This window comes from Silurus meridionalis, chromosome 9 (assembly GCF_014805685.1).
Source record: "Silurus meridionalis isolate SWU-2019-XX chromosome 9, ASM1480568v1, whole genome shotgun sequence".
Taxonomy (NCBI): Eukaryota; Metazoa; Chordata; class Actinopteri; order Siluriformes; family Siluridae; genus Silurus; species Silurus meridionalis.
Genome location: NC_060892.1, coordinates 14638990 through 14656179, shown reverse-complemented (window position 1 = coordinate 14656179; position 17190 = coordinate 14638990). Strand labels below are relative to the sequence as shown.

Genomic DNA, 17190 nt, shown 5'->3' with positions numbered 1-17190 from the left:
TTAGTCATTGTTTTGGTTTTCATCGAATGATTATGCATTTGTACACCAATGCATATTTTTTTCTTTTTTCTATCGGGTCTGTTAGCCTGCTGCATTTCTCCGTTTCATTCTCTTTTTATAGCATTTGTCTAGTACACCAGTTAACTTCGGTTTTCAAGCACGATCTACTGCGGCTTTACTACGTTCAAATGCTTGTTTTTAACGTTTGTATATTTAACTTATGCATATATCATTTAATTAATTATACAAGATTCTATTTATTATATATTCTTAATGCTTATATCTTCACAAATTAACAAAATGTCTGTGTATTTTATTTGAAGAAAAATTGTTAAAATAATGTATTATATTTTATATAAATTTTTTAAAGCATAGTTGTCAACTTGTTCTCTGCCAAATACAATACAAATGATTGTTTTGTGATTTACACAAATTACTTTTCATACTCAAATGTTTTTTTTGTATTTTTTTTTAAGGAGAAATCCCCATGCTCTCCTCAACAAACAGCCAGTATATGCTTTAAAATTTCTAAATTAAAGATAGTTCATTTGTTAAGTACATTTTACAGTTTTTCTCAAATGCTAAAACACATTTCACAAACGTTTCCTCCATGTTCCCCAATGTCTAAACACAACACCCTTTTCTAAAGCTACATAAACACAACCACACCTTCTCACTTCAAAAACTTTCACACCAAAAGAGCAGCTCGAAGCTTTCAAAAATGTAAACACTATACACATCATTACACACTACAGCAAAACAATTGAAAACACAATGCTCAATTTGTGAGAAGGTTCTTTGTTTCATAACTGCCAATGCATATTTTTGAACCTTTACAGTAATGGATGTTCTTAGATCTCTGCAGAGGATTAGGCATTTAGATTTGAGAGTTTCATATGAAGAGTATAAATCTATAGTAAATTCTGCATGTACACTACTGTAACACAACTCAATGCAAAAACAGAATCTATTGCACACAACAGTACTCTTGAAAACATGATCAGGGTGTGTTTTTTTTATTTACTTTATTCACACCACACACACACACACCACAATCACTGTGCGGCATCATGTCGCTGAGCTGCATCGGGCCACATCACCTCATCCACATCGCAGGCTATATTGTCTCTTGCCAGGCACCGCGGGAAAAAGGCCCTGGAATGGCGAATCCATCCTTGGAAGGCCTCCACTGGGATGTCAACACAGGCCAGCTCCATTGCCCTTAGGAGGTCCTCTCTAGTGTATGGTTGTCTGTCATAAACCTTCTATCTCCATGATGAGAAGAACTCCCCTATAGGGTTCAGGAAAGGGGAGTAGGGTGGCAGACAGACGTTTAAAAAGTGGTTACTGTTGGTGGTGAACCACTCTCTGATTTGGTTTGTTTTGTGGAAGCGTTCATTGTCCCAAATAATCACATAAATTTGATGTGCGGGCCCAGGATGGTGTTGTTTGCGGTCCAGGAGGATGTCTTTTAGCTCCTCTAGGAAGGTGATGAGACGTTGGGTGTTGTAAGACCCAAGGACAGCATTCCGGTGGACAAGCCCCTCCAAACCCATGGCCGCACAAAGAGTAATATTACCCCCGTTGGCCAGGAACCTCAGTGATGGCTCTTTGGCCAATGATGTTCTGACCTCTTTGCCTTCGTTTCTGCAGGTTGAAGCCAGCCTCATCCAGGAAGAGGTACTCATGAGGTCTGGCCATCGTGTCCAACTGTAATATCCTCTGTGAAAATGTGAAAGTGCACAGGTGTTCAGAACAACAGTCAATCAGGTAGCACGGTATTGTCCAGAAGTAATGTATGCCACTGAGCAACACAGTATGTCCACTAACTGTACTGTGAACATGGATGTATACTTACTTGCACATACTCGTAACATAGGTCTTTGTGTTGCGCTCAAAGGGAACCCTATAGACCTGTTTCATCCACATCTTTTGGCGCCGGAGAACTCGGTCTATTGTGGCCAAGCTGACATCATCAATGCTCTCAAAGTTGACATTATCGGCAATGACTTTGTCTCTGATCTCCCGGAGTCTGATGAGGTTGTTCTCATGAACCATATCCACAATGAGGGTTTCTTGTGCCGCTGTAAATATGGCAACCCTCCCACCTCTATGTGACATTCTTTCAACTCTAAAGAAAGAAACGTGTTGTCAGTTTTACAATACAGTAACAACTGATTTGAAACCAATATACTACTTTTACAGGCTTGTAAAATTGTATTGTGACAAAGAAAGCAATAGAGTACAATACCTGTTGTGTTGTCTGAATGCCCTAATAATGGTGGCCACGGTGAACCTACTCAGGTTTGGACAGACTCGTAGTCCTGCTTCAGCCATTGTCATGCCATGGACAATGACATGGTCAATGACTGTTGCTCGCATCTCGTCCGTAATGATGGTGCGAGGTTGTCTTGCTCTCCCTCCTGGACCTTCTCCTCTCCCTTGTTGGCCTGCTCCTCTTTCTCCTCTGATTTGAACTCCTCTTCCTCGTTGGCCTGCTCCTCTTCCTCCACTGATTTGAACTCCTCTTCCTCGTAGGCCTGCTCCTCTTCTTCCATGGCCAGCTCTTCTCCCTCCTCTGACTCAAATTCCTCTTCCCCTGACTCTGCCTTCATCCATTGTGTTTGTTTGGAATCTTCAGCAAACTGTGCACTCTGAACTTGCTTTTGTACATGTGGTCACAGCATTAGCAACAAGTGTCTTCAATTTTGAGTCGTTGTGTGTAATGAATGACGCCAGGTGTGTTCATTGTGTTTAAATATTGCTGACTGTGGCAAGCATTTTGCATCACATGAGCTTTCATTTGAGAACGTGAGCAGAGTTCTTTTGCAACTTGTGTTTTAGCAAAGAAAAATGTGTTAAGATTTATGACAACGGAGGATTGTGTTTTGTGAATTGTGTCTTCATGTGAAATGTGTTTATGATATTGGAAAATGATGGCTAGATTTAGTAAATATGTTTAGACAACTGGTCATTTGGTTTAGAGGATTGGCTTTTGTGTTTTAGCATTTGAGAAAAACTGTAATACATAAATACACTGAATTAGGGTATTATATAGTTATAACAAGCAAACATCTATTTTTAAATAAATATATAGTTTTTATCCGATTAAACTTGGAAACATATAATAATAATAATAATAATAATAATCATCCTAAATAATTGTTAGTTGCAGCCCGAGCTTTTACAGAAAAACAATCAGGCTGTTAATAGTACCACTGCTTCCACATGCCACTGCACATTGATTATTTACCTGTATCAGCATTACACTGAGTATTAGGTTTTTGTCATGTGCATAAAATTTCTCTCATATACTTTTGTCAGTTCAGTGTGACCACTTGATTACATCATTTATTCACTGTTTGGTGATTTTAATTATTTATTTAAAAGAAACCCCAGCATGTGGCAGCATGCAATGAAGCTCAGCGTTATTGACGTGCAGTTTAACTGAAAACTAATAACAGCTCCTTATACTGACCACATTTTAATTATTTATAATCCAATAATTGAACACACCTGATTTAATGAATTGGCTCATCAGGGAGTCGTCAATTGAGAATCAGCACGTCATTAAAACAGGAGATTTTGATGAATGTCAAATGGAAAGCCTCAGGGAGTTCAAATCCGTGATTGCTTTTTAACCAACTTAATGTTGCTGCAGCGACTTCATAATTGGTAAAGGCTGAATTTTCATCATGGTCTTCCATAATAAGCGGTGCTAATCATGGGTAAAGCCGATGTTACTCGTCTTTCCTACTTTTTTACCTGTTTCTCCTCTATACAAATTTTATGATGAATCTTCCTGTGTCTGTGCTGCCACACCAGAAAAAATGGGGCGAAAAAAGAAACGCTTGTCTTCCACACAAAAAAATACACACACTTAAATATAGACAATGAAACAATGGTTACTTTCCTCCACTAGATTTCAAAAGGTACACTATTCAAGAAAAAGTATTGCGACACCTGGCTTTCCATGAGTGGTTCTTCCCTGTAAAGTGATACCGCAAAGTTGGAGGCACACAAGTGTAACACTTTGGATGCGGTAGCATTACATTTTCTCTTCACTTGAACTAGAAGACTCAATCCAAGACTCCATGAAGATATGGTTTACATAGGTTAGGGTGGAAGTTCTTAAGTGTCCTGTAAAAGAGCTCTGATTTCGACCCTATGGGATGAATTATAATACTGACTGCACCCCAGGTCTCTTCACCCTCCATCAGTACCTGACTTTTCTCACATTCTTGTGGATGAATGAGCACAAATCTCCACAAACACTCTCAAAAATCTAGTGGAACATCTTCTCAAAAGATGGAGGTTATTATAATAGCAATTAGGAAATAACTGTGGGATTGGGTGTTCATACAGCACAAATGCGAATCTCATGGTTCTGTTATAGTGCTGTTCATACATTGTACATGCACAAATAGATTATATATCTTTATTTAAATTGTGTAATACCTGCACAAGTTTATTGAAGTCCCAAACTTTTAAAACCTGATTTTTTCAAAACAACATTTAAAGCCATAAGGAATAATCCAGAGTTTGGTGTGCATTACTGTACACCATTTGAATGCATGGCACTGTATTTAATTCACAGTACATTAGGATGGTGTAACACACACCTAGTTTTGGTATTGTGGCGCCTAAAACTGACAGTTTAAAGCTGTAATTGAAGTTTGAGGTTCAAAACTGACTGAACAATTCGTTTTAATTAACTATTTTACATGAGTCGTTAAATGAAGAATTCTGCTGCTTTAAAGTATTCAGTTGAATTAGTGTCCTAACATACATTTATTTGAAGGAAGAGATACGTTTTTCTGTTTGTTTTTCTAAAGTTGAATGACACTCAAAACAAAATTATCCAATGTTTTGTTCGACGCAGTGTTTAAACAGCCGTTTCACTCTGTATGTATAGTATGTAATTGTATGAACTCTGTTTGAACAGTTTGAACTCACAACTTCCAGCCAGTCAGAATCAACTATTTTATTCAAGCTTTAAGTATTTCTTTCTAGTCAATGATGTGACCATGCTCTTTTTTTTTTTTTACTTCCTCAGAGCCCAAGTTAAACGATCATTAATCAGCTTTAGTTCGAGTAAATGAAAGGAGAACGCTATTGCACGTCTCACAAGCCATCAGAAGAGCTTGAATGAACCTTTACAAATTGAATAACTAAATCAAAATCACTGGACTCGTGTTTTAATTCGATTTCTGCTTAAGGCTTAATGTTCCCGCATATACCAGGACATCTTTTTTTTATTTGCATTTCCCTTTAGTTTTTTTGTTTTTCTGCACTCATTGCACTTTTATTATCTTAACAGTAATATAATGAGACAGTATTTGCAGTCTGGTCACTTATGAGTGGCTAACTTGAAATGCCTGCTAATGCTAAACAGATATAATGATGATATATTTCTCTCTCTCTCATTCTCTCTCTCTCTCTCTCTCTCTCTCTCTCTCTCTCTCTCTCTCTCTCTTTCTCTTTCTCTCACGCTAGATGAGCTGAAGGAGAAGCTCCAGGGATTTGTAGAAGAGACGAATGCTAAAAGTCCAGGTTTTATTAAGATGGTTCGGCACCACAAGCAGGAGGGTCTGATCCGGTCTCGTGTGAGCGGCTGGAGGGCTGCGACTGCCCCTGTGGTGGCTCTTTTCGATGCCCACGTGGAGTTTAATACTGGCTGGTGGGTGACTATGAACTTGGATTCAAAACTTGAATATTATTTTAACCATAATTGTTTCTTTTTTTAAATATAAAACCTTTATTGTATTATTTTATTTGTTTTAATTAAGATGACTATTTCAACAATTTCAATGAGCATCTTCTGGAACATTCTGTAGCTTTTGTTGGTACTGTCAGGTTTTTAATATAAATCTTATTTATTTATTTATTTATTCAAATGTTTATTATGGAAAATGAACTTTAAATATTTTCATGTGCTTGTTTTCTGGATTGAAATCTGTAGTTTTGAATCGTTTACTGTCTGATTTGTTTTTACACCAGCCATAATTACATGAAACAAAAAGCAAAAGGGAAAACACACACACACATCGAATATACACACATTTGGGTTATTTTTCTTGCTTTCTCTTCGATCAAACACTCAGATTTTTCAACTAAAAAACATAAAACATAAACATAAAAGTGCACTTAATTAAAAATTGAGTTCATGCTCAAAAATCCTCCAATGTGGCTGAATTACAACATTTCTGCATAGATGAATAGACCAAAATTCCTCCACAGTGCTGTAACAGACTCATCGCAAGTTATCGCAAACGCTTGATTGCAGACGTTGCCGCTAAGGGTGGTCTAACCAGTTATTGCGTTTAGGGGGCAAACAATTTTTCACACAGGGCCATGTAGTTTTGGATTTTGTTTTCCCTTAATATTAAAAACCTTAATTTGAAAACTGCATGTTGTGTTTACTTGTGTTATCATTTACTATTATTTAATTAGTTTAATGATCTAAAAGATTAAAGTGTCACAAACATGCGAAAAAATAAGAAATCAGGAAGGAGGGCAAACACTTTTTCACACCACTGTACATGTCAAGAGGTGTGTCTTTCTCTACAGCACATAAACATGATTTGTTAGAGTTTTGCAACTTTCTGTACCGTATTTTCCAAGTAAGAGGGAAAAGTGAACTTTGTTCATCTAGAACATGGGCGATTGTTTGCAAGCTGTTTTCCCATCATGTGGTAGTTTGATGCTGAAATATTTTGCTTCTACAGACAGAGTGAGAGTGAAATTTGTCCTTATGCACTGTCTGAGTTAACCGAGTTAATTGTCAGGTTTGTTAGGAATTTTCAAAAACAGATGTGTGATCGTATCTCAAACACTGTTAGCTTGTGTACACGTTTCTCTAGCACTTCAACACAATGTCACTATTTCAGAAATATTTCAACACATGAAATCAAATCTCAGCTTAAATACTGAAATAATACCTTTCGGAATGCACATTGTCTGCTTGAAAGCAGGTGTGTTGCGAAGAGTGTTATGAAGGTTCACTCGAACATGTGGGATGAAACATCTGCGCTGTCGTTCAGGATTAAGTGAATCCCTTTTATCTGTGGAACGCATCCAGGTGTCTCACACGGCAGACAAAACACGATTCAGTCCGTCTCCACCCCCTGCACATCCACATCATCATTACAATCACATTCCATGGCTCACGTGGCCCGATGCTGTTACTCGCTTAACAGCCTGACCCAGAAATGTCAGCACAGATGTTGAAATATCCAAAATATTTCTTTAATGAGCTTCTATTTGATCCTTGAGCCCTGAAACTACTTGAAATATTACATCCCAAATTCATCAAAGATTTTGATGCTGAACTGTTTATCTGTGATGTGTATGATCACATGCTCTTACAGGAAATAGCTGGATGTTACTTGAAGTTATTGTTACATCATCTCAGTCATGTAAAGTTGATTATTTTCCAATAACAGTACTTTAGTATTTAGCTTTTGTACATTTGGAGTTACAATCTGTTGTTATTTTTCTTCATTTCTTACTTTATAGAAAGCATTTTAACTGGCACAAAATGCTGACACTGGTGACTCCTTCCATAAATGTTAAATAAGCATCTCTTTTCAGAACCTAAATCAACATGGTATAACAAAACCCTTCAGCATAATTTGATTTGATTCATCATACTGGCTTCATCATTTAATTCAATTCGTTTCTTAAAACATTTTCTTAGAACAACTGCATTTATTTGAAGAGACAACCTCTTAATTTTTAATGAAACGATATAAAACAATGTGAAATAGCTAAAAAAAAGAATTTAAAAAATTTTTGTCTTACAAAATATTCATAGAGTAATTAGACCAAAATATTGATTGAACATGCAAAGAATGAGCTCCAACGTCGGCTAAAATGGCAACCTTTTCTCAGGAATTGTAGATTACAGTGACCCAGGCTAGTGTTGACTAAAAGCTAATGAATAGCTTTTTTTTTTTTGTTTTGTTTTTTTTTACAGTTGCTAACCTGCAGATTGCTCATTTAGAGGTTTCTACAGTTGCTTAAGAAGATCCATAATTAATACAATCAATAGATTCACATTTCTGCGATTCACATCATTAAATATTTTGTAACATGATGCATTGTTGCACCTCAATGATTTTTAAAAACTGCACATTTTACACATTAATTCACGCAAGTCTCACTTTAGATTACTATAAAAATGATGATGTATAACATCAAGCACATTAATACAAACCTGTGATTTGCAGCTGCACTTTCTGTTGTTGTAGAAAATAAATTAACAAAACTCTAGCTTTGTAGTATAAAGTCTATACAGTATAATTAATCTGATATAATTGAATTGCTATATGTTGGGGATTGCTGCTAATACATGTTTATGTCTTCAGGGCCGAGCCAATTCTCCAGCGAATCAAAGAGGACCGGACAAGGATCATCTCACCGTCGTTTGACAACATTAAATACGACACATTTGAAGTGGAGGAGTATCCACTTTCTGCTCAGGGCTTCGACTGGGAGCTGTGGTGTCGCTACCTGAACCCACCCAAGTCCTGGTGGAACCTGAACAACACCACCTCTCCAATCAGGTAGCATGCTGTGCACTCACACAGACTGTTAGATTTCAGTTTTTAAGGGTGGACATGTAAAAGAAATATGTATTTTTAAATATTATGTCATTTCACATTTTTTTATTTTCAATATTTAATTTTATTAATTAATTAATTAATTTAACCTTTATTCGTCCCACAGTGGGGAAATTTCTAGTTTTTTCGCATACCCCAACTCATCTGGAAGCTGGGGTCAGAGCGCAGGGTCAGCCATGGTACGGCGCCCCTGGAGCTGATAGGGTTAAGTGCCTTGCTCAAGGGCTCAACAGTGGTAGCTTGGCTGTGCTGGGGTTCGAACCGCTGACCTTGTGATCAGTAACCCAGAGCCTTAACCACTGGACTACCACTGCCCCATAGTAGTATTTTTTAAATGTGTGTGTGGTATTTCATTATATATGAAAGGTATGTGGTTGATTACGTTTATTTGTCTTCAGAAATTTCTGAATGTGTTTTATAGGAGTAAAATATTGGTTTTGTGTATTGAATATTCAGTTTGGGACAAGATTCAGGGTGGGGTTTATGCAACCAGTTACCTGTACACTGATTTTTTTCCTGACCAGCTCTGAATTAATAAGATTGATGGGCAGGTAATGCATTTGCAGAAACTTCTTTCTGAGGGTGAAAAACCATGTATGACATTTTAATCATAAGAAAGATCCTAATTGTCTGTGTCTCATTGCTTTTATACAACAGCAAATTTTTTTATTAAAAGCAAGCAACAATCTCTAACACACAGCATACTGTACAAGTGTATCAATTGAACCTTTATTGCATTGTTGTTTACGTGTTTCTTTGCAGGAGTCCTGCTCTGATTGGCTGCTTTGTGGTAGACAGGAAGTATTTTGAGGAAATCGGGCTGCTGGACGAAGGCTTGGAAATCTATGGTGGCGAGAATGTGGAGCTGGGCGTCAGGGTGAGTGATGAGCTCTCTCCTTCTCACTCTCTCTCTCTCACTCCTTCTCTCTCTCTCTCTCTCTCTCTCTCTCTCTCTCTCTCTCTCTCTCTCTCTTCCCACCAACCACAGCTAATGAAGATAATGGCCTCTCTCCTGACGGATTAACAACAATAACGATCTCCACTGCTTTTGGCAGGACGCAGAGGAACGACTTATCAAACTGATTTCTGTTGCTTGTCTGAGTGCTGCAGGGACGTCTGGGGCAGCATGGGGCAGATGGAGTGCTGCTGCGTAAACTCCAGCATTAAGGCTACTGTTATATATGCAGGGTTTAGTAAGGTTCAATCCAATCCTTGTGCATTTATTTCCCCAGTGTCGTTCCTTAAGGGAGGTATGAACACAGTCATCAGTCAACTAAACCTATGTGAACCCTAGCAGTAAGAAGTTACTGAACCCTTCTTCAGGTCAAACCAGGAAATGAAATAGATGGGTTGTATTGTAGGTTACAGGCTGCATTGTTACAAGCAAACTCCTTGAGATGGTATAAGGAAATCAAATTGTGAGGATTAGGTGACACAGAATGTCCATACATTACAGTTCCTTTATTATCGAGGTTATTCATGTGAAAAAACACAGGAAAACAGTTTACAAACGAACTGTTTCTAACATTGTTGACTATTACCATGTTTATATTTTCTGAACAACAAATACGGTTTAACCCGTTTCTTCACACTTATCCCTAGTACAGAATGTCTTTATTTTCATGCGCAACCTGAATTCTGAGTCAATTGGACTCCCAAAAGCAGCACGTAACAGAAATAATTTCGTAGTCACACATGGTGCCCTGATAATTTTATATAAAGAGGAATACAATGAAAACCTGAAAATTATGATTAGTAATAGAATGTCAGTAGATTTGAATTACATTTCTTTCGATACACTTGCTGAAACAATAATAAAAAAATTAGATTGTGTAGATTGAATGAACACCTTTATGATTTCATTGGACCCTCAGACATGGTAAAAGAAAGGAGAAAGAGTTCTGGGAGAAAGTTCCAAGTCAAAGATGTTTTCCACAGAATGGCGACAATTTTGTAGGTATATATATATATATATATATATATATATATATATATATATATATATATATATATATATATATATATAAAAAAAATAACATTGATATTAATTTATCTTCATCCTGCTTAGTGGATCCAGTGTTTATCTCAGGAACGCTGAGAATGAAGTTGGTGTGCATCCTGGACCAGACGTCACAAGGCACACATTCATACGTACTTAGAGGCAATTTAGTGGAACTAATCTATTCAAAGAGTTAGGAGAAAAACAGATAACTCAGATGATGTCCATGCAAACATATTAAGAACATCCAGGGCTCCAGTAACCTGAGCTCAGCAATGAGGCAGTAACATTACCATCAGCACTACTGTGCCATAGTGACACATTTCAATTCTGATTAAAGGTTACTATAAAATGCTAATATTTATGGTGGAGGTCCATGTCAGTCAAAAGAAACGCTCAAAGAAAGTCAACCAATGTGGTGATTTAAAAAAAGATGGTCTTTCTGTATCATTACACTGTTTTTCCCCAGGTTTGTCCATTTCTGCCGTGCTGTTCATTACAAAATAAAATATGGAAGCAGTGTGGATTTGATCAAATTTGAAACAAACTTAACGATAAACTTAAAGATTAACACACTTTTGCTTGGAGGTAGCAGTAAAAACATTTCGAGCAGCCCGTTGCCTCAATTTTAGCTTCGTTTCATCATTTCATTTTCTCTACGCCAGGCTGTAATATTTCCCTCCGAAGGTGTGCTTTAACTCCGAACCGAGCGCTTGATCAGACGCGACAGAGGGGTTGTCCGAGTCCCTTAGGAAAGCTAATAATAGATATCCAGAAAGCTCAGCATGCGTTATAGTCCGGAGCGCCGCAAAAATAGTCATATCAGATTCCATAATAATCATCTTGTGCTGATCACGGAGCCACTCCGTGTTACACATACATGCTGCTTTTCACTGCAAGCAGTGGTGTAATCATCAATCACTCGCGTAAGAGCAGGAGGAGGAGGAGGAGTGAAGGAGGATGGTGATGTGGCTCTCGCTGGCAGTATTCCCACCCCGAATGACACACTTTTTACGATCGCATTTTCTTGATAATGGCCTGCTGATTGCTTTCCTAAATGAGCATAGTGTTTTTCTTTTCTTTTCTTTTCTTTTCTTTTCTTTTCACAAAGTTCTCTTTGTGTATACATGGAAAAGTGAATCGTTTTTGATTGCAGCAGCAGTTACAAAAAGAAAGTCAACACAGTGGACCCAAATTTCCCAAGGGTCATCCTGATAACAGCTATAGGCAGCGTATTTGCAGTAGGAAGGTGACCCTGGTTCTGGGAGTTCAGTGTTTCTGGGCACAGAAAGCTGCAGCTCATAAGGGTTCATGGTGAGGGGAAAATTCTTTTGCATCCTCTACAATCCCACACAAATAGCACTTCAAATGTATATTAGTCAGTTCATGATTTTAATGTGAGTGAATGACCCCTGAAAAGGATATTATACTGATGAGGATTATTCTGACGAAAACGTTACTCTGGCTTGCAAATACAAGAGCACACGAGATGCAAAAGATTTTGCAACAGGATGCAAAATATAACAAAAAACTTCAAAAAATCACGATCAAACACAAATGCATTGAAATATTCATTTTCTTCTTTAATTGTGCAGTTTCCATGAACCTCTCATTTGCGATTATTTCAGCCGAAAGCGATTTATCAAAATATGCACCAAATAAATTAGATTTACCCAATGCTGCTTTGTTGGATGGAATTTTTAGTGTGTGTGTGTGTGTGTGTGTGTGTGTGTGTGTGTGTACGTGAGATATTATAGCACCAGACTCCCTATTGGGAAGAAAAAAATAAAGGGTCATGTGTATTTTTATTTCCAGCCCCAGTGTCTGAAGGACAATAAACAGCTCTTTGTGAGGCCTTGCCCTCTTTTTTCCTTCTCTCTCTGATCCTTTTTATCACTCTCGCTTTTTATATTTCTCTTTTCACCTCTGGTTCTCTAGCAGTCCAAGGGGAAAAGGGTTCACTGACTGCTGATGAAGCAACGACATGATGATTTAGAGCTTCTGTGCAATCAGGGACAGATGCTGCTGCTCTTGTCATGTCGTCGTCGCGGGCGGCAGTGCCGAGTAAAGCGTCTTTTCCTCGTCGCGTGGTTCGGTCTCGGGTTTGGGGTTAACATGCTAAAGCTGCAGCAGACGAGACGTGAGCTGGGAGCAGAGCCCGGTACTTTAGACGAGAAAAAATATAGTATTAGTATTAAAAGCGTTCACCCTATTGTCTGGAGATGTCGAGTTCAAGTCTCAGAGCCGAGCGAACAATTTGCTCTCTGAGTGAGATGCATGGCGCACTACCTTTCTGTCTTTCTCTCTCCTGTCGCTCACAGCTACACCAGCCAATCAGGGGTATCTGTCAGCTCATGCATGCAGAAGAAGGTAGATAGCGCTTCCTTTTCTAAAATGCGTTTCTCTGCCCTGTAATGCAGCATGAGCAGCAGTTTGAATATGTGTATTTATCCCTGATGAGCAGAATGGGGAGACTGTGGCAAGGAATAACTCCCTTAGTTGGTATGAGGAAGAAACCTTAAGAGAAACCAAAAAAGGGGAAATAAATCATAAAAACATTACAAACAAAAGAGAGTGCAATATACAATAATATCATCAATCTGCAATTTACAACTGATGGGCTTGGTATGTGCTTTTTGAGCATCACATTCCACATTTAGTCTCTTATCATTTCCTTCACTTGTCTGGGAAGCTGTTCCTCTAGATTGTGTTTGTGAAGGGATCTGTGCTCTTTCAGACAAAGGTGTTAGTAAAGTCCGGTACTGATGTAGGTGTGGTGAGGAAGGTGTTCAATAGGGTTGAGGTCCGAGCTTTGTAACAGAAGATCATATCAAGCATATTTTCATGGAGTTTGCTTTGTGCACAAGGGCATGACCATGCTGGAAAAGGTTTTAGTTTCCTAGTTCAAGTGAATGGAAAATGACACAAATCCAAAGACACCGTATACAAATGTGTGCTTTGAACTTTGCAATAACAGTTTGGGAAAAAAAACACATATGGCAGGGAAAGTCAGGTGTCCCAAATAGTGTCCATATAGTGAATATCATGGGTAGGAACTGTGGATAGGAGTCGGGGGTAGAAATCAGCCAAGACTAAATTACAGAGCAAAATGACATATTTGCAACTATTACTATACTATACTATACTTTTACTATACTATACTATTACTATTACTATACTATACTATTACTATACTATACTATACTATTACTATACTATACTATTACTATTACTATACTATACTATTACTATACTATACTATTACTATTATACTATTACTATACTATTATTACTATTACTATACTACTATACTATTACTATACTATTACTATTACTATACTATACTATATACTATACTATTACTATACTATACTATACTATTACTATACTATACTATTACTATACTATTACTATTACTATACTATACTATTACTATACTATACTATTACTATACTATTACTATTACTTTTACTATACTATACTATTACTATATACTATTACTATACTATACTATTACTATTACTATACTATTACTATACTATTACTATTACTATTACTATAATTATACTATACTATTACTATACTATACTATTACTATTACTTTTACTATACTATACTATTACTATACTATACTATTACTATACTATACTATTACTATTAATATACTATACTATTACTATACTATTACTATTACTATACTATACTATTACTATACTATACTATTACTATACTATTACTATTACTATACTATACTATACTATTACTATACTATATACTATACTATTACTATACTACTATACTATACTATACTATATTGTTACTATTACTTTTCTTTAACAAGATAAATTTTCCAGATTGTTACCAGATAGTTTAGTGGTTCTAATTGGCTAATGTAGTGATGTGACATAATTGTCCCTGGCTCTCTCAAAAAATAAAACTGAACATGGACTTTAAAAAATATAGAAAGGCTCGGCTTACAGAGGAGGATAGCATCTCATGCTTTGCACAGACAATCACCACTCACATTTTCTTCAGGAAAATGTCAAATTCTACTTATATTATATATTATAAAAAATAAATGATATTTCTAATGTTAGTAAATATAAACTGGACACTTGCAATGGTATTGACAAGCAGAACCGAAAACACTGGCACATTCTCCACTCCATTCCGTTTGGCATGACGGCTGTCAGATGGACAGCCGGGACACTTTGAAGGGGCCTGCAAAAATTCTCACAAACTTACTGTCATAGAAAGGTTGCCAGATTTTACTCCCCATATCCCAAAATACACCAAAAGCTGATGTTACTTAGCTGTTTGAGAGAAACTCGGGCTGAATCATTGTTGGAAGGAGCGAGGCAAAGTAAGTCATTCGAGAGCAATCACTTTTTGGACTATTGAGTTGATTTAAATTGAATTGGATCATTCCTGATTCACACTTAATATGCTTTGGAGTCAGACTGAAAAACCAGTGAATTGAGAATCGAACTGATCGAATGATTCACACACCTAGAAAACAGCAGCATCGATACAGTTCTGAGTGTCTGTTTCGTCTCGAACACTGCTTGTACCATATGTGCTCATTTGAGCAAAATAAATGAGTAAATAAATGAATGACACTTGACAATATACGAACTGATGTTGTTTGGAATCAGCATTGGCACGGTGCAATAAACTTGATTGAATCAAGGTTTAGGAGGAAATGTTGAGTGACAGAAGCTCCCTATTTAGTCAAAGAGCAGAACGGATCTCTCTTTGGAGCTGGATATGTGCCGAGTATTCTCACACACACACACACACACACACACACACACACACACACACACAGTAGTGCTGTAGCATAGACACATCATTACGCTTCAAATAAGTGACATCTTGCATTTCTGTCTACTCAATTTACACTATATAGACAAATGTTTGTGGACACCTGACAACAAGATTCATATGTGCCTTTTAGTTTCCATTTGCTGTTACAATAAATTTGACTGTTTTGGGAAGTTGTTCCTCTAGATGTTGGAGTGTGGTTATGGAGGTGCTGATGTAGAGTGAGAAGGCCTGGGGTGTAGTCATCCTTCCACTTCATCCCGAAGGTGTTCATTAGAATTCAGAGCTCTGTAGCAGGCCAGGCTCATGTTTTTCAGTTTCAACCATGTAATCCATATGTTCATGGAGCTCACTCTGTGCAAGGGGCACTGTCATGCTCGAACAAGTCTGGGTCACTTACTTCAAGTGAAGGGAGAATTTCATCCTACCGCATCCAAAGACATTCTATACAAATGTGTGACTCCAACTTTGTGGTAACAGTTTGGAGAAGAACCACATATTGCTGGAAGAGTCCAGTGTCATAATATGTTTGTCCATATAATGTTTTTTTTTATTATTATTAGAGCAACTAATTTCTCAAAAAAACCTGTATTTTTCCTTAAAGATGTTTTGTATGTAGATTTTTCTAAAAAAAAAAAAGGCTAGCGGTAAGATACCAGGAGAACTTCTGCTACTTTTAAAAAGCCAGACCTCCCACTGACAAGTGCTGTGCAGAAGTTGTTCATAGCAAGAAGAAGGAAATAAAGTGGTGTGTGTGTGTGTGTGTGTGTGTGTGTATATATATATATATATAAATCTTTATCATTAACATAGAATAAGATGTGGAGTTATAGAACATATTAAGATGGTGGAGCTTTGGATGTGTTTGTCTCTTAAACTACAGATATTTTATTTCTTCATTCCTCTAATAGATTCACAGACTTGTTTTTTTTTTTTTTTTTTTTCTTTTCTCACCAATCAATATTGCAAAACCCAGTTAAGCTAAATAATTAGGGCTACTGGGGTCCTGGATAGTGACTTATTTTAAGTGCTTGAAAATGGCTCATGTTGGATGTGTATGCTCTGTACTGCTTTAAAAAGAAAGCAGTAGGTCAATGCATAGAAATATATTATACAGTAATCCCCCGTTTATCGCGTTGGTTACGTTCCAAAAACGCCTGCGATAAACAAAAAAACTTGATAAACCGCTGTATATAGTACTGTACAGTATTCATATTTTACCTCATTTTCTAATTAATACTTATTATAATTAATACTTTTTTTATTAATAAATGTTATTATTTCAACATAAAACTCCATAAAAACAATTCCCTATAAGTTTTTTGGTTTATTGTGCTATCCGCTATCGAGACCAGAAAATCAGCTAAACAAATTAGTTTTGTGGCAAATGTAATTCCATGATGAACCGAGATTCGGACCGCGGTAAAGCAGGGGATTACTGTATATAATTGTAAAATGGTAAAAAAAATATAATATTGTAAAAGTACTTTTTTACACACAAGCAGTCTTGACTCGACTCTTGCAAGGTCTGGAACCCGTCTTGGAAAACCTCTGTATGACCCTGGTTACTGCACTGTAACTCAGTTTCCGGGTGATACTGATCATCTTAAAACCTCGGCATCTTTGTGGAGAGCAACAATTCTAATTCTCAAATCCTCCTAGAGTCTTTACCATGTGGTGGAATGTTGAAAATCCAGTGGTCACTATGAGAGAATTGTACTCAAAGCATCAAATTTTAACTGC

General features: G+C 37.0%; 1 protein-coding gene across 1 annotated transcript in view; it reads left to right on the top strand.

The window, feature by feature from the left end:
* Positions 1-17190, top strand: part of galnt18b (UDP-N-acetyl-alpha-D-galactosamine:polypeptide N-acetylgalactosaminyltransferase 18b) — a 103194-nt gene that overhangs the window by 66782 nt on the left and 19222 nt on the right. The window contains exons 4-6 of the mRNA XM_046857698.1: positions 5497-5680; positions 8370-8567; positions 9387-9501. Of these exons, the coding sequence (XP_046713654.1) occupies positions 5497-5680; positions 8370-8567; positions 9387-9501 (497 nt within the window). The remainder of the gene's footprint in view (positions 1-5496; positions 5681-8369; positions 8568-9386; positions 9502-17190) is intronic.